Source organism: Dermochelys coriacea, chromosome 14 (assembly GCF_009764565.3).
Source record: "Dermochelys coriacea isolate rDerCor1 chromosome 14, rDerCor1.pri.v4, whole genome shotgun sequence".
In the NCBI taxonomy this organism is placed as follows: Eukaryota; Metazoa; Chordata; order Testudines; family Dermochelyidae; genus Dermochelys; species Dermochelys coriacea.
In genome coordinates, this window is record NC_050081.1 from 37,460,760 (window position 1) to 37,486,667 (window position 25,908).

The 25,908-nt window shown below is 48.1% G+C and overlaps 1 protein-coding gene across 8 annotated transcripts; it reads left to right on the top strand.

Moving 5' to 3' along the window:
- The first annotated feature begins 1,795 nt into the window (after window positions 1-1,795).
- LOC119842437 (killer cell lectin-like receptor subfamily B member 1B allele C) lies at window positions 1,796-24,882 on the top strand. 8 transcript variants are annotated; one of them, XM_043497027.1, is made up of 8 exons: window positions 1,796-3,893; window positions 6,199-6,303; window positions 6,426-6,560; window positions 8,882-8,992; window positions 13,290-13,493; window positions 18,713-18,867; window positions 20,086-20,198; window positions 24,072-24,882. In XM_043497027.1, the coding sequence occupies exons 3-8, from the start codon at window positions 6,512-6,514 to the stop codon at window positions 24,193-24,195; spliced, it is 756 nt and encodes a 251-aa protein (XP_043352962.1). In that variant the 5' UTR covers window positions 1,796-3,893; window positions 6,199-6,303; window positions 6,426-6,511; the 3' UTR covers window positions 24,196-24,882. The 8 variants fall into 8 exon arrangements, 6 of the variants coding, with proteins under 6 accessions (XP_043352962.1, XP_043352961.1, XP_043352964.1 ...); XM_043497026.1 differs by lacking the exon at window positions 1,796-3,893 and having other exon boundaries at window positions 4,634-6,303; XM_043497029.1 differs by lacking the exon at window positions 1,796-3,893 and having other exon boundaries at window positions 4,650-6,303; window positions 13,332-13,493.
- The last annotated feature ends 1,026 nt before the right edge of the window (window positions 24,883-25,908 follow it).

A 25,908-nucleotide genomic window follows, 5' to 3' on the forward strand; every position in this document is an offset into this window, starting at 1 on the left:
TTATCAGCCCTGAATCTTAGTTCCAAAATTCTCCCTGCAGCCAACTAGCATGTTGCCAGATGACACTGGAGATCGGGGTTTAATTCCTTGCCGGGCCACAGGTTCCTGGTATCAGCCCAGGCAACTTCATTGAATCTCAGACACTGTGGTGATGAGCATGGGATTGGAACCAAGTAGAACCTCGGGTCTCATTGTCCACTAGCCTCTCTTTAGGCTGTAAATACTTTAGGGGAGGGACTTCTTTCTGGTTATATGTCTGTACAGCACCTGGCACAAAAGGGTCCCGATCATGAATGGGGTCTCTAGGCGCTATTGAAAAACAAAGACGAAATAATAACAACAATAACAAATGCTATTGTCAGCTCCAGCGGCAGGTCGGTAAGACTGTCATTTAAATTGAGGTTTAAAAAATTAGCTTGCAAAATTATTTCAGCGGGAAATACTGGAAATCTGCAAACCTAATTCTGACCTGAGAAGAGGATTTCTTCAATACCAGAATAATAACTGCACATCTAGCATCAGCAATACCAGAGTCCAGACTCAAGTAACAATTTTTTCAGATGGGGCCTCCTTCTACTACAGAGTATTTCTGTACAGTCATTGGAGATGCCCAATGTCACAGATTCAGGATTAGAACCCAGATTGCCTACTCACTAGACCAGACAGCTCTCATATCCAAGGAAAATGCTTTCTACTCATTCCCTCCTTGAAATCTCTGGCATAAAAACCCAGATCTCAATGGCGGTACAGGGTTATGTCTTAAAATGAAGACATTCTACATCAATACCTTGGCGTCCATCTGGAGACAGACTGGCTGAGTTTCCCCTCTTCGGCCGGAGATTCAATACCGTGTAACCTTCGTCGTCCTCCATATTCCCCAAACTCAGCGGAACTGTGCTCCCACAAGAGTGAAACTGACCAGCCTTTACAAGCAGTCTTGGCAGCTTCTTGGGACTGTGGAACCACACAGGAAATTTAGATTTGTGGGTCGAAACATGCTGCCCAATTCTCAGGTCCAGCTGAGTGGCTCTCTGGTGTCGGACGTATTCAGTGCCCCTGTTTGTGATTCAGAAACACTTTTGAACAGAAAGTGGCTTTTTTTCTAGTTGCAAATCTTCATGGGAAATGTTCATTTCTTCGAAAATGTTTGCAGTTATTTGACAAAAATAGGTGCTTTTCTGCTTTTTCCCTCCCCTTTCTCTCTCTTGTCTTATCTTTTTACCATTTTACCTCTGAAAAAGGAGGAAAAAGAAAAGGGGAGAAAGCTAGAGAAAGAGGGGGTGGAACTAAAACCTTCCCCCCCCCCATAAAAGATCTGGGAAAATATTTTTTTAAAGATCTTCTGCAAACAGGCCACCTTCATACTCTATGGACCCGGAGGCTGCCTTCCCACATGGTTTGCACTGTGCCAGCTACAGGCATGCCTGAAATCAGGGCATTTCTCCAGTGCAGGAACCAGGGGTCACCCAATGAAATGAATAGGCAGCAGGTTTAAAACAAACAAAATGAAGTATTTCTTCATACAATGCACAGTCAACCTGTGGAACTCCTTGCCAAAGCCAAGACTATAACAGGGTTCAAAAAAGAATTAGATAAATTCATGGAGGATAGGTCCATCAATGGGTTAGCCAGGAGGGGCAGGAATGGTGTCCCTAGCTTCTGTTTGCCAGAAGCTGGGAATGAGCAATAGGGATGGATCACTTGATGGTTACCTGGTCTGTTCATTTTCTTTGGGGCACCTGGTATTAGCCACTGTCGGAAGACAGGATACTGGGTTAGATGGTCTTTGGTCTGATGCAGTATGGCCATTCTTATGTTCTGGCTCAAACCAGGCAGCGAATGGGATCCAAGGAACCATTATGTCAGCTGGAGATCACCAGAATGCAGCAGCTCTCTGGCCACATCTCCACAGCCCCTATGTCACCCTCTGTGCCAAGGGGAATAGAGACATCTATGCCCGCTCTGTCTATGGTACTGTTATGAGTATCTCACAATCTCTGTTGTATTTCTCTTCACAACACCCCTGTGATGAAGGACGATGCTGTTTTCTCTATTTTACAGATTGGGAATGGAGACACAGAGAGGCTCAGTGACTCGCCCAAGGTTACATAGGAAGCACGTGTCATAGCAGGGAATTGAACGCAGATTCCTGAAGTTCTACACTAACAACTTCATTACTGGACCATTCTTCCTCTATGCCAGCCACTGGCTCCCCCATGCCAACATATTCTCAGCTGCACAGGGGGGGCAACTTGATGGACAGACACTTTGCACTGTTGCAGTGGCATGAAGGAGCCATATAGAGGGCTGAGAATCTGGCCCAGGTGATATAGTCCTATGGATGTATTAATGAGGCTGTAGATTTCAGCTCTTTCAGATGCAGGATGATTATAAGGCGGATAAAAAAAAAATAAACGTAACCTCAGCCTCATCAGTGAAAAGGCACAGGAGAAAAATAGCCAAAGCCTGCAGTCTGTTTCCATAGCACCTGTATATTTCACTAGGTCACTGCGTCAGTTACATCAGGGCAGTTCCTCCTTGAGAGCGATTGACTCAGGCTCTTTGCAAGCTCAGGCAGGTATCCGTGCATTGGTTACACTGGAGTCACTTCCCCCATTCAGAGCAATTAGCAGAGGCTCTTTTGCAGACTAAGGCAGTGTTAAACTCAGTGCAGATCCCCCCCTTTCAGTGCAATTGGCTCAGGCTCTCTGCAGGTTCAGGCAGACATTGCAGTGTTGGTTACACTTGGGGCAGTTCCTCTCAGAGCAATTATCTCAAGCTCGTGCATACATCACTCAGGTCACCTTTTCAAGCTTTTCTTCCCAACCATGAGAGTTGGAGATCTACTTTTTTTTTTAAATGAAAGTTGAGATTCTGCTCTAATCGAGTGACTCTGGAAACTGGGGCCCTAATCTTGGGAATTTAGTTTCTAGGTCTTAATAATCCCCATGGGTCCTCCGGTTATCTTTCACATCTCCTCCAATCAAGCCCTCCCACCCCTTTTTCTAACTCATTGTCCCATTCTGAGGCCCTATGTAGATTTCTCTCCCACAACATCCTTGGCCTATACCACAATGGTTCTGTTTATCAAGAGTATGCAGAGGACAGGGGGCCCTTTGCAAAGTTTTTCTGAAACCAGAGCACTTTTTTGACACATTTTTGCAAGCAGGCAGAACCACAGTGGCTTGAGATCACACAGGAAAAGAAAGAATGAAGTCAGTTGCTGGTCAAGGCAGCATTTCATTGCCTCTGTGGCTTCTGCGGTGCAGATTTTCCATTAGACAAATAGGCCTGAAGCCGGAGAATTCGGGGCTGCTCGAAAAATAAATCACTCCGGCTTAAAACGAAATCTGCCAGTTCACATGCATCTGGCGGGGAGATGGAAGGGGGAGATGACCAGGGGTTTCAGCAATACGTGGGACTAGAAATTCTGTTCTATTCCATAAAGGTTCTTCTACCATGCTCATCACCATAGCATTTGAGCACCTTCCAGTCGTGCATTAAGCAACGTGACTAACATCTGTCACACATGTTTGTTCTCTTACCCTGTCCCCAAGGGGAAAATTGGGTGCACCGGAGTCATGTATTTAAATTAGAGAAGGCCGCTCAAAGAAGCGCTCCTTGCCCTTGGAGCAGAAGATGGGGCGGTTTGGGAAGGTCCTTTGTTCCTGGAAGAATTCACGGCAGTCTGAAGAGAATTCTATCTCTTGCACAGGTGAGCTTTCCCCTTATTTTAGAGTCCAATTGGCCCAGAAGACCAAAGTTATCCCCCATGGTTTTCACTCCAGAGGTGTAGACCCATTCGGAGATCCTGGGCCCAGGCCACGGAGCGCCCTGAAGATCAGGACCAGAAACAGCTTTGACTTCCTAGAAGAATGGATTGAGTTTTGTCGGTGAGGCACAGAGGAGTCTGAGCCTTAGGCATTAAGATGTGTTTGTGAATAAATTAAATGCTCCTGGGATAGGAGGGCCTCCTGGATCTGGCATCGTCTGCTGCTGTCCTGGGGTGTTTCAGAGAATGATTTAATAGCTTCATAGATTTCAAGGCCAGAGGGGACCTTTATGACCATCTAGTCTGACCTCCTGGATCATAGGCACCGAATCCGTGGGTGCTCCGGGGCTGGAGCACCCATGGAGAGAAATACTGGGTGCTCTACACCCACCCGCAGCCCTGCAGGTCAGTGCCTGCCCCTCCCCCAGTGCCTCCACTTGCTGGTGGTCAGCTGTTCCATGGCGTGCAGGAAGTGCTCGGTGGAGGGGGCGGAACAGGGCAGGAAAGGCGGGGCGGGGCAGGAAGAAGCAGGGCGGGGCAGGAAGAAGCGGGGAAGGGGTGGAGTGGGGCTTGAGCACCCCCCGGAAAATCACGAAGTCGGTGCCTGTGTCCCAGATATTATTAATTATCTATTGTCCCATAGCACCTAGGAGCCCTAGTCATGGACCAGGACCCCCATCACGCAATGGCACATTATTAGGTCTATTATGGAAGCCTCTGGAAGCCCCAGTCATGGATCACACCCCGTTCTGTTGGACACTAGGTGTATTACAGTAGCACCTAGAAGCCCCGGAGTATTTTCTACACTGCAAAAAAAGACCCACGGATGCGAGTCTCAGAGCCTGGCTTCACGGTGCTCAAGTCCTGGGGCTAAAAATAGCAGTGTGGATGTTTGGGTTCAAGCTGTAACAACCTGGGGGCTCAGAGCCCAGATTCCATCCTGAGCCCGAAGGTCTGCACCATTATTTTTAGTCGGTAGCGCAAGCCCCCGAGTCAGGTAATCTGGGCTCTGCCACTCACTGGCACTGTTTTTTTGTTTGCTGTGTAGACATACCCTCAGATTTGGAGGAGGACCAGTTGTGTTAGGCGCCGTACAAACACAGATCAAAAGATGGTCCCTGCCTCAAAGAGTATAAGAAAAGAGACGATGGATATGGACAGACAGACGTGAGCACAAGGAAACAATGCGACGCTACTGGTCAGCATGACAGGTCCGAGCGCACCAGCAGCGTTCCCGCATCAAGCCCATCACTTTTGCGGGAACTAGCAGCACCAAGAGGAGGAGACTTAAAAAACAATAATGTGTAGGTCTGTTTATTTGCCTTCTGGTGTTGGAGTGTTTAGGGGTCTCATCTTCAAGCTTTTCTGTCCAAACATAAGGGCCAGAAAATTACTTTCTTTTTTCAAATGAGAATTGAGATTCTTGAGGAATAATATGACTCCAGGAGTTGGGGTTTTAAGAAGCACACCAAATATTGCACAATTAATTCATGAGCTGGCAACACTGAGTATCTAAAATGTTATAGATTCCTGGATTATCGGGCCAGATTGAGCCACCAGAATCATCTAGTCTGATGTCCTGCATCTCTCAGGCTGTAGAACTTTCCCAAAATAATTCCTGTTTGACTAGAGCATTTTAGAAAAACATCCAGTCTTGATTTAAAAATCGCCAGTAATGGGAATCCACAACTGCCCTTTGGTAAATTGAACCACTGTTAAAATTGTATACCTTATTTTCAGTCTGAATTTGTACAGTTTCAACTTCCAGCCATTGGATATTGTTTTGATGAAGTTTGGGTGAAACCTCATTGAAACTGGTGGGCACAATAGCTTCCCTTCAATCAGAATAAATGTAAGAAGCAATTAAGCTTCTTCTTGGAGTGAGAAAGCTGAAACAATAGGAGCCACCACCCAAAACACAGGCCATATGCAAGGCCTCTCAGAAACTGAGTTGCTTGTGTGGATGGGTTTTGGTGAGTGTTGGCCGATTGAGAGATGTGTCTGGGAGTAGGAACATGCAGCAGCAGCCAAGCAGACAGCAAGATCAGGACTGAAAATGTGTCCCTGAAAGCAAGCAAAGTGAGAAAGCTTTTTGGGCAGAGTGAGGGCCAGAAAGAGGCTTGGAACTGTGCATAAAGAAACTTCCTCCTGTTGTTTGATTCTTGCTGGGTTCTGGGAAAACAGGATGTCGTGAACAAGCTATGTAAATACAGAGGATTGAATCAAAGACATCCCTTGCTCTTCATCAGTCTCTCTTAACCAAAACAACCTGCAAGGCCTTGAATATTGGGTAACCACTTGGGCTAAAAGGAGTAACAATCTCATCTGATTTTGCTGATTCCCCTACCAAGATTATTTAGCTCTGTTTTAGCATTTTGTAGGAAAAACTGTGTAAAAAATATAGCTGTTTTCTATCTCCTTACCAGAAAAGGTCAAAACCACAGATATCCGGCTGGTAGCTGATTTGCCGTTCAGAGGAGGAGGCTGGGTTTGCTGCAATGGATGAAAAAAATCAGCTTCTGTTTTTTGTTCAGGTTTCAGAGTAGCAGCCATGTTAGTCTGTATTCGCAAAAAGAAAAGGAGGACTTGTGGCACCTTAGAGACTAACAAATTTATTAGAGCATAAGCTTTCGTGAGCTACAGCTCACTTCAACGTCTGTTTTTGCAACCAACTGGTCAATAATCAATCAAGAGGTTGACAAGCTATTCTAAGGAAAGGTGGTCCCCAGTGGTTAGTGCATGAGCCTAGGATGTGGACAACCAGTGTTCAGGTCCTTTCTCTGCTATGGTAACTCATTTGGTGTCTCTGTGCCTCAAGTTCCCCAGCTTTGAAATGGGGCTTATAGTACTGCCCTGTTTCAGAGGGGCATAAAATGATTATGAGGGGCTCAGATACCATAGTGACGGGGCTGTTAAGATACACAGATGGGACGCTGCGGATCTGTTACCCGTTGGGGAGGTCCTGGGAACCTGATCATTTAACTTTCTGGCTGTTATGACCAGAAATTTGCATCCCAAGTTAAAGTCACCATCCTCATAATGCAGTAGGGGACATTGCCATAGAGACCGGGAAAGGCGAATTAATCAGTGTTATTCCATCTATACACACCAATGCAAGAATCTGATGCTCCCAAATCTGTGGGGGAAAAGGATAGGTGGCCATGTCTAGATTCAAGATGGCCACCCGCCCCGCTGGCGCCAATTCCCACTGAAAACTTTATCTCCACATCCATTTCTTGCCTCTTGACCGTTCAGAGCTGCTTCTGCCAACACAGCATGGGGCCCGACAGGCCAACGCGTCAGTGTGTTTATCAGAGTAGCAGCCGTGTTAGTCTGTATTTGCAAAAAGAAAAGGAGTACTTGTGGCACCTTGGAGACTAACAAATTTATTAGAGCATAAGCTTTCGTGAGCTACAGCTCACTTATCGTAACTCCAATTGCCCAAGTTCCTCTGGGTCTGTAGCATTTAAGGTTAACCTTGGCTGAGAATGTTCAGCCAGCAACCTTAATTTATGAGGGAAGACCACAGAGCAGCAATTGGAAAAAAATTCAGTGCCTCCCTCTCCCCCCGAATGACGCTACTTCCTGATGTTGGGTGTGTCGGCTGGCTTAGTTCATACATAGCTAGACAGTTGTCCTTGCACAACACTATTGGGTGGGTGTTTTTGCCTCCTCCGGTACATGCCATGGCTGGGGAGATAGTGTACGCTGATTTAAACCTTCCTGGGGCCAGGCTGTCACCTTCATCTAAAGCTCACAGTAAGTGGGGGTTAATTGCCTAGTTTGCTGCCAAAATTGGGAGGATTTTAGCCGGGATCCCAGTTTTCTAATAGCTGGTGAGTGCGAAGAGACATTTGGAGTAGCAGTAGACCCTTGTAACAATATGTTTTATACTTTCTTTTGGGAAAGATACAGGGTAACCAAGGTACTTAAGGGGCATAGGGCTGGATTTTTAAAACTATTTAAGTGAGTAGGTGAATTTTCAAAAGCACCTAGATTCCTACCACCCATTCATTTCAATGGGTCTTAAAAGCACCTGGTTGCTTTTGAATATCCCATTATGCTCGTAAATACCTTTAAAAATTTTGAGACCAAAATCTTGTTGATTTTTAATTTGATGTAGATGCCTCTCTCTCTTAGGAACTATTGAAAATTTCACCCAGTTTATTTGCAGGCTGGTTGTAGGTTTGTTGTTTCTCTCTCATAGACAGTCTCTGTTTGTTCGTTCTGTGTTGTTTTCCTGCATCTCAGATAGAAGCGATCTAGGCAGAGAGTGCATGTTGTGTGAAAAACCTGACCATTGGGTTGGTCGGCTTGATGTAATTTGGGGAAGGAACGCTGGCCTTGTGCCTAAGATACTGGAATGGGACTTGAGAAGAGACCTGTGTTCTCCCACGCACTCCCTGTACAACCTGCGCTAGGCACTTATGGTAAAGTTTTCAAAAATGCCAATAACTCGCATTTTCAAAGTGACTCAGGAGCCAAGTCCCACTGTCTACCAATAAGGCTTAAGCTCCTAAGTCACTTTGAAAGTCAACAGGACTTGGACTCCAAAGCCATTTAGGCTCCTGCAAAAACTTTTACCCTTCATCTCTCTCTGCCTCAGTTTCTTCATCTATAAAATGGAAGGATTGACAAGACATAATGGACAAGACATAATAGGTGGATGAGAAGGAAGCAGGTTGGGGATGGGGGTAGTAAAGTTACTACGGGGTAGTAATAAAGACACTATAGGATGTTAAGGAGTACTTGTGGCACCTTAGAGACTAACAAATTTATTAGAGCATAAGCTTTCGTGAGCTACAGCTCACTTCATGCATTCCGATGAAGTGAGCTGTAGCTCACGAAACCTTATGCTCTAATAAATTTGTTAGTCTCTAAGGTGCCACAAGTACTCCTTTTCTTTTTGCGAATGCAGACTAGCACGGCTGCTACTCTGAAACCTATAGGATGTTAAACAGAGTAACTGATACTACATGGGGTAATTGAAACTGCAACCAATGGGGGCTATGTAAGCACCTCGTTAGCCAGGTGTGTAATCATTGTGCGAGCTCTCAGAAGACAAAATAATCAGGTAACCACCCAATTTCCTCACATTTAATCCAACAGGGAATGTTCTAGAATCCCCTCAGTGCCCGCACTGGCATGGGGTCGTTCTGAAGGTCGGGTGCACTGGGGTCATCGTCCTGCTGGTGATGGTAGCCGTGCTGAGTGCTTGGGGTAAGTCGCTCCAGGCCATTTATTCAGCTTTGTGAGTCTCCTGTAGGCAAAATGCACCACTTTGAAGTCAATGGGGCTACTCGTTTGAGCAAAGACACGTCTGTTTGTAAGATCAAAGCCCTTAACGTTATTTTAACAGAGGATTTTTATGTGGGGACAATGAGTCCGTGCCATGCGTGTGATGCAGTGGCTGTCGCCCAGAGAGCTTGCTTAGCCTTTTCTTATCATAGAATCATAGAATCATAGAATATCAGGGTTGGAAGGGACCCCAGAAGGTCATCTAGTCCAACCCCCTGCTCAAAGCAGGACCAAGTCCCAGTTAAATCATCCTAGCCAGGGCTTTGTCAAGCCTGACCTTAAAAACCTCTAAGGAAGGAGATTCTACCACCTCCCTAGGTAACGCATTCCAGTGTTTCACCACCCTCTTAGTGAAAAAGTTTTTCCTAATATCCAATCTAAACCTCCCCCATTGCAACTTGAGACCATTACTCCTCGTTCTGTCATCTGCTACCATTGAGAACAGTCTAGAGCCATCCTCTTTGAAACCCCCTTTCAGGTAGTTGAAAGCAGCTATCAAATCCCCCCTCATTCTTCTCTTCTGCAGACTAAACAATCCCAGCTCCCTCAGCCTCTCCTCATAAGTCATGTGCTCTAGACCCCTAATCATTTTTGTTGCCCTTCGCTGTACTCTTTCCAATTTATCCACATCCTTCTTGTAGTGTGGGGCCCAAAACTGGACACAGTACTCCAGATGAGGCCTCACCAGTGTCGAATAGAGGGGAACGATCACGTCCCTCGATCTGCTCGCTATGCCCCTACTTATACATCCCAAAATGCCATTGGCCTTCTTGGCAACAAGGGCACACTGCTGACTCATATCCAGCTTCTCGTCCACTGTCACCCCTAGGTCCTTTTCCGCAGAACTGCTGCCGAGCCATTCGGTCCCTAGTCTGTAGCGGTGCATTGGATTCTTCCATCCTAAGTGCAGGACCCTGCACTTATCCTTATTGAACCTCATTAGATTTCTTTTGGCCCAATCTTCCAATTTGTCTAGGTCCTTCTGTATCCTATCCCTCCCCTCCAGCGTATCTACCACTCCTCCCAGTTTAGTATCATCCGCAAATTTGCTGAGAGTGCACACCATCCTCCAGATCATTTATGAAGATATTGAACAAAACGGGCCCCAGGACCGACCCCTGGGGCACTCCACTTGACACCGGCTGCCAACTAGACATGGAGCCATTGATCACTACCCGTTGAGCCCGACAATCTAGCCAGCTTTCTACCCACCTTATAGTGCATTCATCCAGCCCATACTTCCTTAACTTGCTGACAAGAATGCTGTGGGAGACCGTGTCAAAAGCTTTGCTAAAGTCAAGAAACAATACATCCACTGCTTTCCCTTCATCCACAGAACCAGTAATCTCATCATAAAAGGCGATTAGATTAGTCAGGCATGACCTTCCCTTGGTGAATCCATGCTGACTGTTCCTGATCACTTTCCTCTCCTCTAAGTGCTTCAGGATTGATTCTTTGAGGACCTGCTCCATGATTTTTCCAGGGACTGAGGTGAGGCTGACCGGCCTGTAGTTCCCAGGATCCTCCTTCTTCCCTTTTTTAAAGATGGGCACTACATTAGCCTTTTTCCAGTCATCCGGGACTTCCCCCGTTCGCCACGAGTTTTCAAAGATAATGGCCAAGGGCTCTGCAATCACAGCCGCCAATTCCCTCAGCACTCTCGGATGCAATTCGTCCGGCCCCATGGACTTGTGCACGTCCAGCTTTTCTAAATAGTCCCTAACCACCTCTATCTCTACAGAGGGCTGGCCATCTCTTCCCCATTTTGTGATGCCCAGCACAGCAGTCTGGGAGCTGACCTTGTTAGTGAAAACAGAGGCAAAAAAAGCATTGAGTACATTAGCTTTTTCCACATCCTCTGTCACTAGCTTGCCTCCCTCATTCAGTAAGGGGCCCACACTTTCCTTGGCTTTCTTCTTGTTGCCAACATACCTGAAGAAACCCTTCTTGTTACTCTTGACATCTCTTGCTAGCTGCAGCTCCAGGTGCGATTTGGCCCTCCTGATATCTTTCCTACATGCCCGAGCAATATTTTTATACTCTTCCCTGGTCATATGTCCAACCTTCCACTTCTTGTAAGCTTCTTTTTTATGTTTAAGATCCGCTAGGATTTCACCATTAAGCCAAGCTGGTCGCCTGCCATATTTACTATTCTTTCGACTCATCGGGATGGTTTGTCCCTGTAACCTCAACAGGGATTCCTTGAAATACAGCCAGCTCTCCTGGACTCCCTTCCCTTTCATGTTAGTCCCCCAGGGGATCCTGGCCATCTGTTCCCTGTTATATTTACTGTTATATTCAGTAACGCAAGGAACCTACAGGCCTGTGTCCTGTCAGACATGAGCTTAAGTAAGTTATCATAAGTATAGGTGAGTAGAAGTGGTCTGTGGCCCTTGGCATAGATGAATGGGGAACTAGGAACAGCTTGCGCAATAGCAGGAGTTGGAACCTCACGGAACATCGAAGTGATACTGGGCTGGGATATTTTAGGATAGAATCGTGGGGCAGATGTCTAACCACAAACTTGCTTGAGAAACGGGACGTATAGGATAATGAGTTAAATGGCATTAATAGGTTAACCTATAGGATAAGGGCACCCCAACATTATGAGGGTGAGGAAGTTAGATTTGGACATGGAAGGCTGGCTGATAGTGCTCCGGCCCTATGTGATGGGGCCACTCACCTCTCATGAGCACTCGTGCCGGCCAGGCGTGTTTGCCCCTGCACTCTGTTTCACATTACCTGCAGTGGCTTCTCACGGCGCCCTCTGTAACGTCTCAGTCTGGCACCCTGTCTCGGAGCTCAGTGAGTATAACAGGGCCTATCGCAGTTCCTTGATTAGCCTCAACCCCTCCTGGGCTAACTTCTAATGGTGCCTGCTCTGTTACAGAGCACTGTACCTTGCCCCTGGCTGGTGACTCTTTGCTCCATAGAGAGTCCTTCTGACCTCAGCTTTCCAGCTGAGTCACTAGTTAAGTTCGACCCTTCCCCCTTTCTGGAGTTAACACAGTTCAATTAAATGCTGACCCTCCCCGTGCCTCAGTTTCCCCTCTATTGTGTGATCTCAAGCATCTCATTTCCCCTCTTTCTGCCTCCCTTCTCCTCCTATCCGCTGTCTGTCTGGTCTATGTATTGTCAGGTGTTTGAGGCAGAGGGTGTGTCAGCATTGCATAGCACAGCAGAACGCCAATATCACTCTGAGTGCTACTGTAACACAAATAATGTGTTTTCTTGTTCAGCTGTAAATCCTGTCTGTCTGCCAGGTGAACTGTGTGATATGTCCTCATCCCCAACAGGCAGGGCAAAGTGTTACATGGACCAGACGCAGCTGTGGGCTTGACACATTAATCTCACATCATCTGCTGTAATGAAGGAGGCTTTCTCCAGAGCAGATCAAAACATTTTTAATATAAAAAGGACTTTTTAAAACCCAATTTTCCCCGTTTTAAAAAACTTTTTGATGAAATTGAAAACAAAACAAAAAATAGCCTTTTTTCCCCCCATTTTTGGATTGTTTGGGTTTTTTTTCTCTCTCCCCTTTTTAATTTTTTCATTTATCCATTTGCTGATTTTTTTCATGAAATTTTTCAGATTATTTTTTCTGACCTTTTTCATTTATCATTTTTATCGTGGTTTTTTCCATCTTTCCTCTTTAACCTTTTTTTTTCTTCTTTTCCTTTTCCAATCACTCTCAGATAATGCCCTGCGTTGTTGAGGGTTTGGGGGTTGGGTTTTTTTTTCTTTCCATTTTTAGTTTCTTTTTTACTTTGCAACTTTTGAAAACTTACAGGGTGACAAACAGAAAAATGAGAAAACCGTGGCCAGCATTTGTTCCGTTGCATTCAGTGGCAAAATGGGGGAAAAGGCAAAAGGGAGAAGGAGAAAAAATGAAAAAAAAAAAGGGGGAGGAAAATAAAAATTTGAAAACAAATGTTTTCATGGAAAACATTGAAACCATGAAAAAAATATTTCATTTGAAAACCTGAAGAACAAATCTAACTTTGATGGGGTTTTTTTTTTTCATTTTTCAACCAGCTTGCTTTCTCTCCAATCCTCTTTTCTTTCAGCTCCCTGTAAATTTACCTTTATACCAGCATCATTATAGCCACACTATATCCTAACCCTAACCCTAACCCTTTAGTTAGTTCAGTGTAAGTCTATCTGTAGACCAGGCCAGAGTCACTGATCTGTCACAACCCCACGCTCTGTCTCTCCTAAGCAATGAGCAGTAACAATCCTTCCCACGGATGCTGTGCTGAAGTTTTTCAGGGCTTCTCTAATAAAGCAGAGGAAGGACCAGCCTCGAAGAGCGACAGTGTGACTCAGAGAACTGGAAGTGGAAGAGAATGCAACACCAGCCTGGAGGACTTGTTTTTTCGTCTGAAGCAGAGTCTGTGTGATCCGGCCCAGATAAGCTCAGCAGGTAACCTCAGTTCATTGTGGCACGTGTCATACCTGCATCTAAGGGACTGCTGTCTGACCCATTTACCACTGTGCTGTGTGGGGGACCTGTCTATAGGATTTCTCCCTCCCATCTACATCCACTATGTTGGTACAACTCAATGGTTCAATGTAAACTATGCGCCTCTGTCTGGTGGCTGGCGAGACACGGTGGGGGAGGTGATATCTTTTATTGGACCAACTTCTGTTGGTGAAAGAGACAAGCTTTTGGGCTACACAGAGCTCTTCCTCAGGGCTGGGACAGGTACTCTTGAGAGCGTGTCGACAGTGCAATAAAACACTCGGGGTTGGCCCATGTTAGCTGACTTGATCTCGTGCGGGTCAGGCTGTGGAGCTATAAAATTATGGTGTAGACATCTGGACTTGAGTCAGCTGGCATAGGTCAGCCGTGGGTGTTTTATTGCAGCGTAGACATCCCCAGAGTGTCACAGCTAAATGCCAGGCAGAACAGATTGTTTAGCACAAGTAAACAATATTGTAAGAGACTGTTCAAGCTGAAGTGGTTGGTTAACACCTCTGCAGGAGCAGGACAAAAAAGAGTTACAGCTTCTTGTACTAAACCATAAATCCAGTGTCTTTATTAAGACCAGGGGTTTTAGTGTTCAGCCAGGTTTTGAATTTAAGCTCCCAGGCTCATCTTTTGAAGATGATGTGCTGGTTTCCTTTGAGGACGAGGACAGAGAGGGCAGATATAGAGCAATCGCTCGGTGAAAAGCGTTCGCCGACAGCTGATGTGGTGTTTTTTGTCTTTTATCAGTTTCCTTTGTGAGTTCATTCAAGAGCATAGTGATTGTGTGGTTTCACCCATTCTTTTTAATGCAGCGTGTAGGACACAGGATGAGACAAACCACATGTTGCGACAGGCCTGTGCAGGACTCATGGATCTTGAAAGGTGTGTTGTGGGGGTGCTGATCACCCTAGCAGTGGAGAGGAGGCTGCAGGGTTTGTGCCTGTTGTTATGGCAACAGGTCTCTCTATATATCACACAGACTATGCTGAGAGAAAAGGAGGACTTGTGCCACCTTAGAGACTAACAAATTTATTAGAGCATAAGCTTTCGTGAGCTACAGCTCACTTCATCGGATGCATTTGGTGGAAAAAACAGAGGAGAGATTTATATACACACACACAGAGAACATGAAACAATGGGTTTATCATACACACTGTAAGGAGAGTGATCACTTAAGATAAGCCATCACCAGCAGCGGGGGGGGGGGGGGGGGGGGGAAGGAGGAAAACCTTTCATGGTGACAAGCAAGGTAGGCTAATTCCAGCAGTTAACAAGAATATCAGAGGAACAGTGGGGGGTGGGGTGGGAGGGAGAAATACCATGGGGAAATAGTTTTACTTTGTGTAATGACTCATCCATTCCCAGTCTCTATTCAAGCCTAAGTTAATTGTATCCTGAAAAAGCACAAGAACAAATCCGCACAGACACACCCCTGGAGCCCCGACCTGGGGTATTCTATCTGCTACCCAAGATCCATAAACCTGGAAATCCTGGACGCCCCATCATCTCAGGCATTGGCACCCTGACAGCAGGATTGTCTGGCTATGTAGACTCCCTCCTCAGGCCCTTCGTTACCAGCACTCCCAGCTATCTTCGAGACACCACCGATTTCCTGAGGAAACTACAGTCCATTGGTGATCTTCCTAAAAACACCATCCTAGCCCCTATGGATGTAGAAGCCTCTACACCAACATTCCACACAAAGATGGACTACGAGCCGTCAGGAACAGTATCCCCGATACTGTCACGGCTAACCTGGTGGCAGAACTTTGTGACTTTGTCCTGACCCATAACTATTTCACATTTGGTGACAATGTATACCTTCAAATCAGCGGCACTGCGATGGGTACCCGCATGGCCCCACAGTATGCCAACATTTTTATGGCTGACTTAGAACAACGCTTCCTCAGCTCTCGTCCCCTAATGCCCCTACTCTACTTGCGCTACATTGATGACACCTTCATCATCTGGACCCATGGAAAAGAAGCTCTTGAGGAATTCCACCATGATTTCAACAATTTCCATCCCACCATCAACCTCAGCCTGGACCAGTCCACACAAGAGATCCACTTCCTGGACACTACGGTGCTAATAAGCGATGGTCACATAACCACCACCCTATATCGGAAACCTACTGACTGCTATTCCTACCTACATGCCTCTAGCTTTCATCCAGATCATACCACTCGATCCATTGTCTACAGCCAAGCGCTACGATATAACCGCATTTGCTCCAACCCCTCAGACAGAGACAAACACCTACAAGATCTCTATCATGCATTCCTACAACTACAATACTCACCTGCTGAAGTGAAGAAACAGATTGACAGAGCCAGAAGAGTACCCAGAAGTCACCTACTACAGGACAGGCCCAACAAAGAAAACAACAGAACGCCACTAGCCATCACCTTCAGCCCCCAACTAAAACCTCTCCAACGCATCATCAAGGATCTACAACCTATCCTGAAGGACGAGCCATCGCTCTCTCAGATCTTGGGAGACAGACCAGTCCTTGCTTACAGACAGCCCCCCAATCTGAAGCAAATACTCACCAGCAACCACACACCACACAACAGAACCACTAACCCAGGAACCTATCCTTGCAACAAAGCCCGTTGCCAACTCTGTCCACATATCTATTCAGGGGATACCATCATAGGGCCTAATCACATCAGCCACACTATCAGAGGCTCGTTCACCTGCGCATCTACCAATGTGATATATGCCATCATGTGCCAGCAATGCCCCTCTGCCATGTACATTGGCCAAACTGGACAGTCTCTACGTAAAAGAATGAATGGACACAAATCAGACGTCAAGAATTATAACATTCAAAAACCAGTTGGAGAACACTTCAATCTCTCTGGTCACTCGATCACAGATCTTAGAGTGGCTATACTTCAACAAAAAAGCTTCAAAAACAGACTCCAACGAGAGACTGCTGAATTGGAATTAATTTGCAAACTGGATACAATTAACTTAGGCTTGAATAGAGACTGGGAATGGATGAGTCATTACACAAAGTAAAACTATTTCCCCATGGTATTTCTCCCTCCCACCCCACCCCCCACTGTTCCTCTGATATTCTTGTTAACTGCTGGAATTAGCCTACCTTGCTTGTCACCATGAAAGGTTTTCCTCCTTCCCCCCCCTGCTGCTGGTGATGGCTTATCTTAAGTGATCACTCTCCTTACAGTGTGTATGATAAACCCATTGTTTCATGTTCTCTGTGTGTGTGTGTGTATATAAATCTCTCCTCTGTTTTTTCCACCAAATGCATCCGATGAAGTGAGCTGTAGCTCACGAAAGCTTATGCTCTAATAAATTTGTTAGTCTCTAAGGTGCCACAAGTCCTCCTTTTCTTTTTGCGAATACAGACTAACACGGCTGCTACTCTGAAACCTATGCTGAGAGATTGTGCCACACACTCTCAAAGAAACTGCAAAACCACCTGATCAACATCCTCTACAGCAAACAGGGAAAGATTAAGAATGAGCTCTCAAAACTGGATACTCATCTTAATTAATTAGCCTTTTACAGTTGGTATGGCTACTTCCACCTTTTCAGGTTCTCGGTATGTATATATATCTTCATACTACATGTTCCATTCTATGCATCCGATGAAGTAGGCTGTAGCCCACGAAAGCTTATACTTAGATAAATTTGTTAGTCTCTAAGGTGCCACAAGGACTCCTGGTCCATAAAAGAGCCAATGCCAGCTACTGGGGAGGGCAGTGTGATGGAGCTGCAAAGCTGGGTACTACAACTCCCATCAGCCCCCTCACCTCCGTGTATCCCTTTCCTCTTGGCCAAGCAGGGACTATATAACATCCCCCATATTGCACAGCTCCTACCCCGGCCCAGGTAAGGGGAAAGGTTCTGACCCAGGAAGTGGCCACGTACTGTTTGAAAAGGGGGAGCCACGTGGCAGCAGGAGAGAAGCCCCAGGAGCTGTGGGCAGAGCCACATGTGGAACAAGCTGGGACGGCCGGACATCACAGCTGGGTGCAAGCCCGTGGGGGGTTTATGGGGGAGCAGCAGCGGCTGGGCAGGGAACTGGTGAAAAGGAGCCTCAGGGGGAGATGCTACCTGAGCCTGGCTTGGGAACCCACAAACGCTTATTTGCTGGAGTAGAGACTGGAGCGGCGCGGACAGCCCAGCACTGGGGATGAAGACCCTGCCTCTCAACCGGACGGCCCCAGGGACCCACCCAGGGTCCGCTATTGCTTACTTTGAACTGTAACCACAGGTGCTGATTTTAATTTTTCCGGGTGGCTGTGCCACCCAACGCTCCGCCCTGAGGCCCCGCCCCCACACCACCTGTTCCCGCCCCTGCTCCACAACTTCCCGTGAGGCCCCGCCCCTACTCCACCTCTTCCCACTCCACTCCTCCCCTTCCCCTAAGGCCCCGCCCCCACTCCACCTCTTCCCACCCCCGCTATGCCCCCCCCCCGCGCTCCTCCGACAGCTGTGGCTGCTTTTGCCCTGGAGCCGTCACGGAGTCGGCCCCCATGACTGTAACTGTTGAAACCTCTGCACCGAGGCGACCTGCAACCTCTCCCCTTCCTACCAGCCCTAGTCAAATCCCCTTTCCCTGAGCCATGTGCCTGAGGGGTTATTGGCACCCACCCGGGCTAGCCCCTACATGGCCAGACTGCTGAACTGCCTACAGAGCTTGCCTCTGAGATGCGATACATCGGGCATGCTACCGGCGTCCTAAGAGTTTGGGTCCCGAGTAACCCCACAACTTTCAGACCTACTTTAGCTCAAGTGGCGTGTGCTCTTCGTGCTGAAGGGCTGGGGTTCAGTTCTCCTTGAGGACCCATGTCGGGGTGTTACTCTGGCCTATTCAACAGGGGAGGCGGCTTCCCTGCCCTTCCTCCCTCCCATCCAGCAGCAACTGGGCTCTGAGGATTTTGGCAGGTTCCCCTGCTGCAGCTGCGCTGGGTCTTTTTCTCGGAGACATCCCCATTTTAGTTCAAGGACTTGGGAAGATGGTGGGTTAGCCAGGAGGGGAGAGCAGGCCAGGCCAGCCCACGGGAAAGGCTGCAGGGTCTAGCTCTGGGAGATTTCTCTGACTCCGCAGTTGTCTGGAGGGAAAGAATTCCCCAGAGTTCAGAAACTTCAGAAGCATTAATGACCTCCACCTCTTCCCATTGCCTCCCCTGCAGGTGGCTCCAGGTGCAAACTCTGCCCCACGGAGTGGCTGCTGCACGGGGACAAGTGCTACTGGCTGTCTGACGAGACTAAGACCTGGAACAAGAGCCATGATGACTGTTCAGGGAAAGGATCTCAAATGTTGGTGATCCAGGACCAGGAACAGATGGTAATGTACATTTTATGTCAGGGGCAAAGAGAGAGCCGTTCATCATGTCTCTGTTCTCTTTGTTACGTGTTGCTATACAGCGGTTCTCAAACTTCATTGCACTGTGACCCCCTTCTGACAACAAAAATTACTACATGAGCACAGGCGGGGGAGTGGGGATGGAGTTGGAGCCTAAGTCCCCCTGCCCCAGGCAGATATGGAGAGCCAGAGCCCGAGCACTGCTGCCCCAGGCTGAAGCCCTCGGGCCACAGTAAGTCATTAAAATGGGGTCGCAACCCATTTTGGGATCCTGCCTGACCCACAGTTCGAGAACCACTGCATGAGCTAGCACAATGGGGCCCAGGTAATTGATTGGGGCTCAAAAATAAAAGTCAAAAAGAGATTGGAAGCTAATGTGCATAATGAACATCCAGAGACATCAGTTAATGCTGGAAGAGCTTTGTACAGGATAGTAAACCTCCCGCTGCAGGGCTTAAGCCATTGATCTGTTAGAGATCTAGAATCTATCTACTAGAGATCAGGATGGAAACCAATGTGGGGTGAGATCATCCTATATCTGCTACTGCGGGGTTCTTACACCTTCCTCTGAAGCAGCCAGTGCCGGCCACTGTGGGAGACAGGGCACTGGGCTAGATGGACCCTACGTCTGACCCCATCTGGCCATTCCTGTGTTTCTAAATTCTCCCAGAGCACAAATTTACTTATCTAAGTATCTGCCAGGCATCTTCATGAAAAGGTAATTGGTAAGAATGTGGTTCAAACCCGAGCAGTGAGTTACAGATATTTTGTTGACAGGTCAGCAGCTCAGAGAGCTTTGATTCTAGATCTATTATGAATAATAATGTCGTCATCATCATCATCATTATTTATTTCCATTAAGGTAGCACAACTGGTGGGGCCCAATTAGGATGGGGGCCTCATTCCGTGGGGAGCTGGCTGTGCCCATCAGGAGACATGGTCCTTGAGCCAAAGAGTTTACAATCCAAATAGACCTGACCGTCAAACAAAGGCTTATTATCCCAATTTTACAAAGGGGAAACTGAGGCCCAGAGAAGTCGAGCAACTTTCTCCAGCACAGCATGTTGTGCTGGTTTATTGCCGTTAGATTTTTCTGCACTGCAGCATCTCGGGGTCTGTCTAATACCATGTACTGCTAACACTGGGGCAGAAATAAAAGACTTCTAGAACAATACCTTCAGCCAGACGCTTCTGTTGCAGGATTGCCTGCAGCCTGTCATACCAGTTGATCAGACCGTTTGGATTGGATTAACATTCAACCCTTCACAGAGGAAGTGGATGTGGGTGGACGGTGCCCCTGTCCATGAAGAACTGTGAGTGTCTCCTGAGTTTTACTATTTCATGTTTAGAAAATGCCTTGCCATGTAATTTGCTGGTTCAGCCCATGCAGAGTGTCCCACACCAGCTCCTCTGGGACTCGTAGCAGTTGAGAGACACAATGTAGAGCACTGGAATGGATTTCACGGTTGACTCAGCTGTCGTGATAATCTAAGACTGCTTTAGATGCCCACTCCTCGAACCGCGGCTTACTTAAGCCTTGCACCAACGATGCTTTGTGGAAACTGTCCAGTTTAGGAATTTGAGCAAGATTATGCACTCTCCCGGTATCTTTACCAAGCTGCAAAGTGCACTTGAAATTGGGTGGGGGGCTAGTTGTCATCTTTGTTGTGCGTTTGCCTCCAGGTTGAACTGGAAATCCAAGGCGTGGGGGTGGCAAAGGACTAACAAAAGAGAGTCAGTCACTTAAGTACCTAACCACTGAAATATACTAGTTCTAGACCAAAGGCTGTCCCCTGCCCAGAGGGACTAGTTGGGACTGATCTGCGGGGCATGGGGTTAGAACCACATTATTAGTTTATAAAACAGAGGATCTGGAAGGTTGTGAAAGGGGAAGGGTGTGTGTGTGTGTCCTCTCAAAGTCCCTTCCAGCTCTACATTTCTATGATTCTTATCAGCTCCAGCGGAGCTGAGAGCAGCTGCATGTAGGAGCTTGATGGGGCAGAGGGAACCCTGCTTTCCAAAGCACAGACCCCACAATGACTCCCAAGATAAGCGGGAGCTAGTGAAGCCTCACTGTGCATTTCATGCTTCACCACTGCCCCCTGTCCCCTGAAAGCGTTAAACAGGAACCTGGGAGGCTCAGCCCTTCGATGCAATACTTGGCAGAGGGTGTGTTCAAACTACTTGTGCTAGTTGCAGGTGGCTAGGATGGGTGGGCTGAGGGGCTCCGTTTCCAAGAAGGGGTGGCAGACTGAGGATGGGGGTGTCCAGAAAATATTCCAGCGAGGCCCAGGGAGAAAACAGATCTGCAGCCTGAGACCCAGGGGAAGCTTAAAGCACAGTGGGGGAGACTCAGGGACTGGATCCTCTCACAAAAACAATGAGGAGTCCTGTGGCACCTTAGAGCCAGGGCCGTCCCAAGGCATAGGCAGAATACGCAGCTGCATAGGGCACCATGAAATTTGGGGCATTTCAGCTGCGTGTTGCATACACGGCAGCAGCAGCTCCGGCGACCAGCCCTATCCCTCTGCCTGTCCCCCCACTGCGTGCTGCGCCCACTGCAAGGGGCAGGGCCATCCCTGGGGGGGGCAGGGACAACTCCCTCTGCCCCGCCTCTTGCCCTTCCCCCCTGCTGCGCCCCCGGCCCACCCTCATTCCACCTCTTCCCCCACCCAAGCCTCTTCCCCCAGCAATGGACGCAGCTGGAAGGATTAGCAGGGGAGGAAGAAGGACCACCCTCCGCACTCACCGGCAGCGGTGGGAAGCGAAGCAACCTGGCCCCAGCCTGCCCCACTCCGCCAGCTCCCAGCCGCATCACTCTGCTTCCCACCGCTGGTGAGTGCAGAGGGCGGTCCTTCTTCCTCTCCCCCAAGCGACACAGCTGGAGTGGGGGGGCGCAGAGAAGGCTGGGGCTGGGTCGCTCCACTTCCTGCTCCCAATGCCAGGCCCCCCTGCTAATCCTCCGGGCCACTCTGGGCCTGTGGGGGCCCCCCAAAGTGGCCCCCCACCACTCCTGCCTCTGCAGCCCCGCAGGTCTGGAGTGCAGCCCAGACCCTCGTGGGGCGGAGGCGGGGAGCCGGTGCTCAGGCTGCGTAGGGTACCGTAATTGGTAGGGATGGCCCTCCTTAGAGACTAAAAAATTTATTTGGGCATTAGCTTTCGTGGGCTAGAACCCACTTCCTCAGATGCATGGAGTGAAAATTACACTAGGCAGATATAAATACACAGCACATCAAAAGATGGGAGTTACCTTACCAAGTGTAAGGTCAGTGCTAACAACTCCTATCTTTTCATGTGTGAGTATATTTATACCTGCCTACTGTAATTTCCACTCCACGCATCTGAGGAAGTGGGTTCCAGCCCACGAAAAATTATGCCCAAATAAATCTGTTAGTCTTTAAGGTGCCACCGGACTCCTCGTTGTTTTTGCTGATACAGATTAACACGGATACCCCTCTGGATCCTCTCACAGTAATCTGGTGAGCTACCAGCAAGGGGAGCCTGACCAGATCTGCCACCACCAAATTCAGAAAGACGCTATTTCCATGGCCATATTTACCTGCTTAAATGGGTACCTGTGCATGCAGTTCTGATGCTGATGCTCATGAATGGACGTTCCTCAATCTCCATGTGCAAATGCCCCTTTACACAGGTAAATAAAAGCTCTGGGATGCCCAGTGGGTGTGCACACAATTTGCAGAACTCTCCTGTTGCTCTTTGGACTAAAGGCTTGACAGATGCACAAGGGAAGGGACAGAGAAGAAACAACCAACCAACCTTCGCCTTTCACTGCTTGTGGATCTCTGCACAGGAGCCAGGCATAACGGCTCTCCTGTTTCCAAGTACACTGCTCCCTGCCAGAACCCCTCAGGCCTGGAGCCACAATGAAGGAGGCGGAGCTGGCCAGCCGAAGAGGAGAGAGCTTGCTGCATCTTTCTAAGAGGTGGTGCAGGGGGAACGCTAGGCATTGGGAGCTCTTGCTCAGACATAATGGGTCTTGGTGCATCCCCTGGGGGAGTCAGTTCTGCAGCACACCCAGTGTAGCTCTGTGCCTAATCTGGTCCTGAAAGTGAAGTCTCAGCCCTGCTGCTTGAGCCCTGACCACTTCAGTTTAACAACCCGGAGCCTGTCTACACAGGAACTGGAACGGAAATAAGGATATTAGTTGTCATTCACACCTTGCTGCAAGTCTGCTTGAGGGCACTTTTATTTTGGACTAAGAGGGCCCAGCTGCTGGATTACTTGGCACAGTTGCCACTGCCGTGCAACTGCTGCTAGTGTAATAGAAAATAAGAGTCAAAAAGATGAAAAATTTTGTTTCACAGAAAATTTGGAGACTTCTCCAGGGATTTCCCCAGGAATTGAAATCAGAGGGGGTGTTCAAATGTACGGGGGGTGGGGTGGGGGGTTGGAAAATGACTACATTGGCAACAGTGCAAAACTAGTTGACCACTGGGGGGGGAAGGGGGGCTATGGAGGAGTTGGGGGTGTGTATCGGGAAATCCCTGGACTTCACCTTTTCGTTTCAAAGATTTGACAGCCCTATAGTGGTTATTTAGCTAGGTAGCTGCTGACATCGATTGGAAGGTGAGCTGGGAAGAAATAAAAGGTAGCAGGCAGGATGCAAGCAGGGCTAGAACGAATTTGGGGCTAACCCAGTGCTGAGGGTGTTTTCCTGGCTGTATAAGTAAAGGGTCTTGTTCTGCTAGCATCCACGAGACATGTATTTTAATTGGTTCGGCAATGCAACATTCCTGGGTGGGGTGCAGGTATTGAACTCATGGCCTATGTGCATAAAAGGCACAAATCACTCCTGTGGAAGCTAAAGGATGCAGCTAGAATAGCTTAAAGCCACTAGCAGAAACTCCTAATATCTGTCATGCAGCCACTAGCGGGAGCGAGAGCCAGACCATAAGCATGGGTGATGGCTTGGCTTTTGTGGCCTGAACACCCGTAATCAAGCTACACCCGTAATGGGATCAATTGTGTTGCTTATGGTTTGGTAACATGGACAAAGGTTCTCCAGGACCCGCAATGGACCAACCTATTTCCCACAACGGGGCTGTGTGGGGAAAATACAGAGATGAAAGAAGAAACTACAATCTGACGTCCCACGAGGAAGAGCTGCTACAGGCTATTTAATCAATCGAAACAAACCGACAGTGACTTTCTTCTTCATCCTACAGGGTCCCAGGATTAAGTCAAGCTGAAGCGAGCAGCTGTGGAGATTTAAGAAAGACTAGGATTGATTTTGAAATCTGCAGCAGTGAATTAAAATGGCTCTGCCAGAAAGCAGCTTTCCTGCTATAGACTGTGGCAGGACTGATGTGGAAAGTAAAGAGTTTTCAGTCCCTGAAATGGCTTCAGTATGTTTACTTATAAATGTAATATCAGATTGCTGCATATCTGGGGCCAGAGTGTGAATCAGCCATACTGGAGTCAAAGGGACCGGAACCCCAGCTGACGTACATCTGCACCTTTGAAGTCAATGGTTTTATTGTCCACTAAAGAAAAGCAACCCCAGTGACGCACTGGGCCATAATTGCCAGAGGTTTTCCCCACTCCAGCCCCCCCAGGAATAAAGAGGACACACACCTCCCCCCAGGGGTGGCAAAGCCAGGGAGCTATTGCCCCCGCAATGGAAATATTGTGAGTCTGCATAACTGGCACACTTCTGGGAGATGGAGGGCAAGAACAGGACCCGGAGGGCTGGAACGGGCCTGGGCACAGGTAGGGACCAAGCTTCCCAGCCTGATTCCCTCTTCTCCCACCGCTAAGTTTCAGCACCTCCCTTCACAATTCCCCTCCTGTTTCCCTGCCCCCACTCCCAGGGAACCTCCACTTCCACCCCTTTAACCCAGCTTTAATATGCTGCCCCAACTAGCCATGTGACCTGTTAACCCTTTACAGGCTGCAGCACCTTGTCCTTGTTGCAGACTCTGTCTGTGTGTCCTGGATGCAAAGCACGGTCACTTCTTTGGGAAAATAAACGTTTGTGATAACGTCATGTTGCTTTCCAGATTTTTATTTCTTAATTAATATCATAAAGTGAGATTAAGGCTCCATCTGAGATCAGGGCCCTGTTGTGCCGGGTGCTGCACAGACACACAGCGAGATACAGTCCCTGCCCTGCACTGAAATCAGGGCCTTCTTGTGCCGGGCATGCATTGACACAGAGTGAGAGACAGTCCCAGCCCTACAGAGTTTGCAGTCAATAAGCATGTTTGTAGCTGATCATGAATCGTGTGCTTAATTGCATGCAAGCTCACAGCCTACACAATAACATGGCCACATAATAATGATGGGTGAAAGGTTATGTAATAAAATTGCCAATTCAATAAGCCAAGGCTAAAAGACAAGTTCAAACCCCCACTGCAGGATGGCTGAGAAAGAACAAATAAAGGATCAATCCTATAATCCTCTGCCATGTAATCAGACTATGCTGACCAGCACAGCCCCTGAGTCGTAGCACCCTCCCAACTTTCCCAAGCTCCCCTAAAATTTCAGTGCTGCCAGCGCTCCTCATTTGATCGCAAGTCCGAGCTCCTGGAATCCTGTGAGCAACTCGGCTTTCACTCAGGGCTAGCGTTGCACAGCTGTGGTGCCGCATTGCGCCTGGTGAAGACGCTCTCTGCCAATGGGAGAGAGCTCTCCCGTCGGCATAATAAACCCACCTTGGCGGGAGAAGCGCTCCTGCCAACGCAGCCCTGTGCGCACTGGGGCTTAGGTTGGTGTAACTTATGTCACTCAAGGGGCTGGCAATTGTTTACACCCCTGAGTGACATAAGTGATGCCAACATAAGTGGTAGCATGTACAAGCCCTAAGCAGAGGTGGATTAAGATTTATTGGGGCCCTGGACACACAGAATATTTGGACCCCTCCCCCACAGCTCCCTCGCCACAGTGCTCTGCCCCCTGCTCCTCCTCCCTCCACGAGGCCACGTGGTAAGAGCCATCCAGGGAACTCAGGCCGCTGTAGGGAGCCCTGGACCTTCCACCCTAGGCTGACCAGACAGCAAATGT

Coding starts and splice junctions, on each gene's coding strand:
- LOC119842437 (XM_043497024.1), top strand. CDS start 7,285: ATGAGGGAAGACCACAGAGCAGCAATTGGAAAAAAATTCAGTGCCTCC. Junction 7,532..8,881: donor ACCTTCATCTAAAGCTCACA/GTAAGTGGGGGT, acceptor TTAATCCAACAG/GGAATGTTCTAGAATCCCCT. Junction 13,494..18,712: donor GGCCCAGATAAGCTCAGCAG/GTAACCTCAGTT, acceptor CCTCCCCTGCAG/GTGGCTCCAGGTGCAAACTC.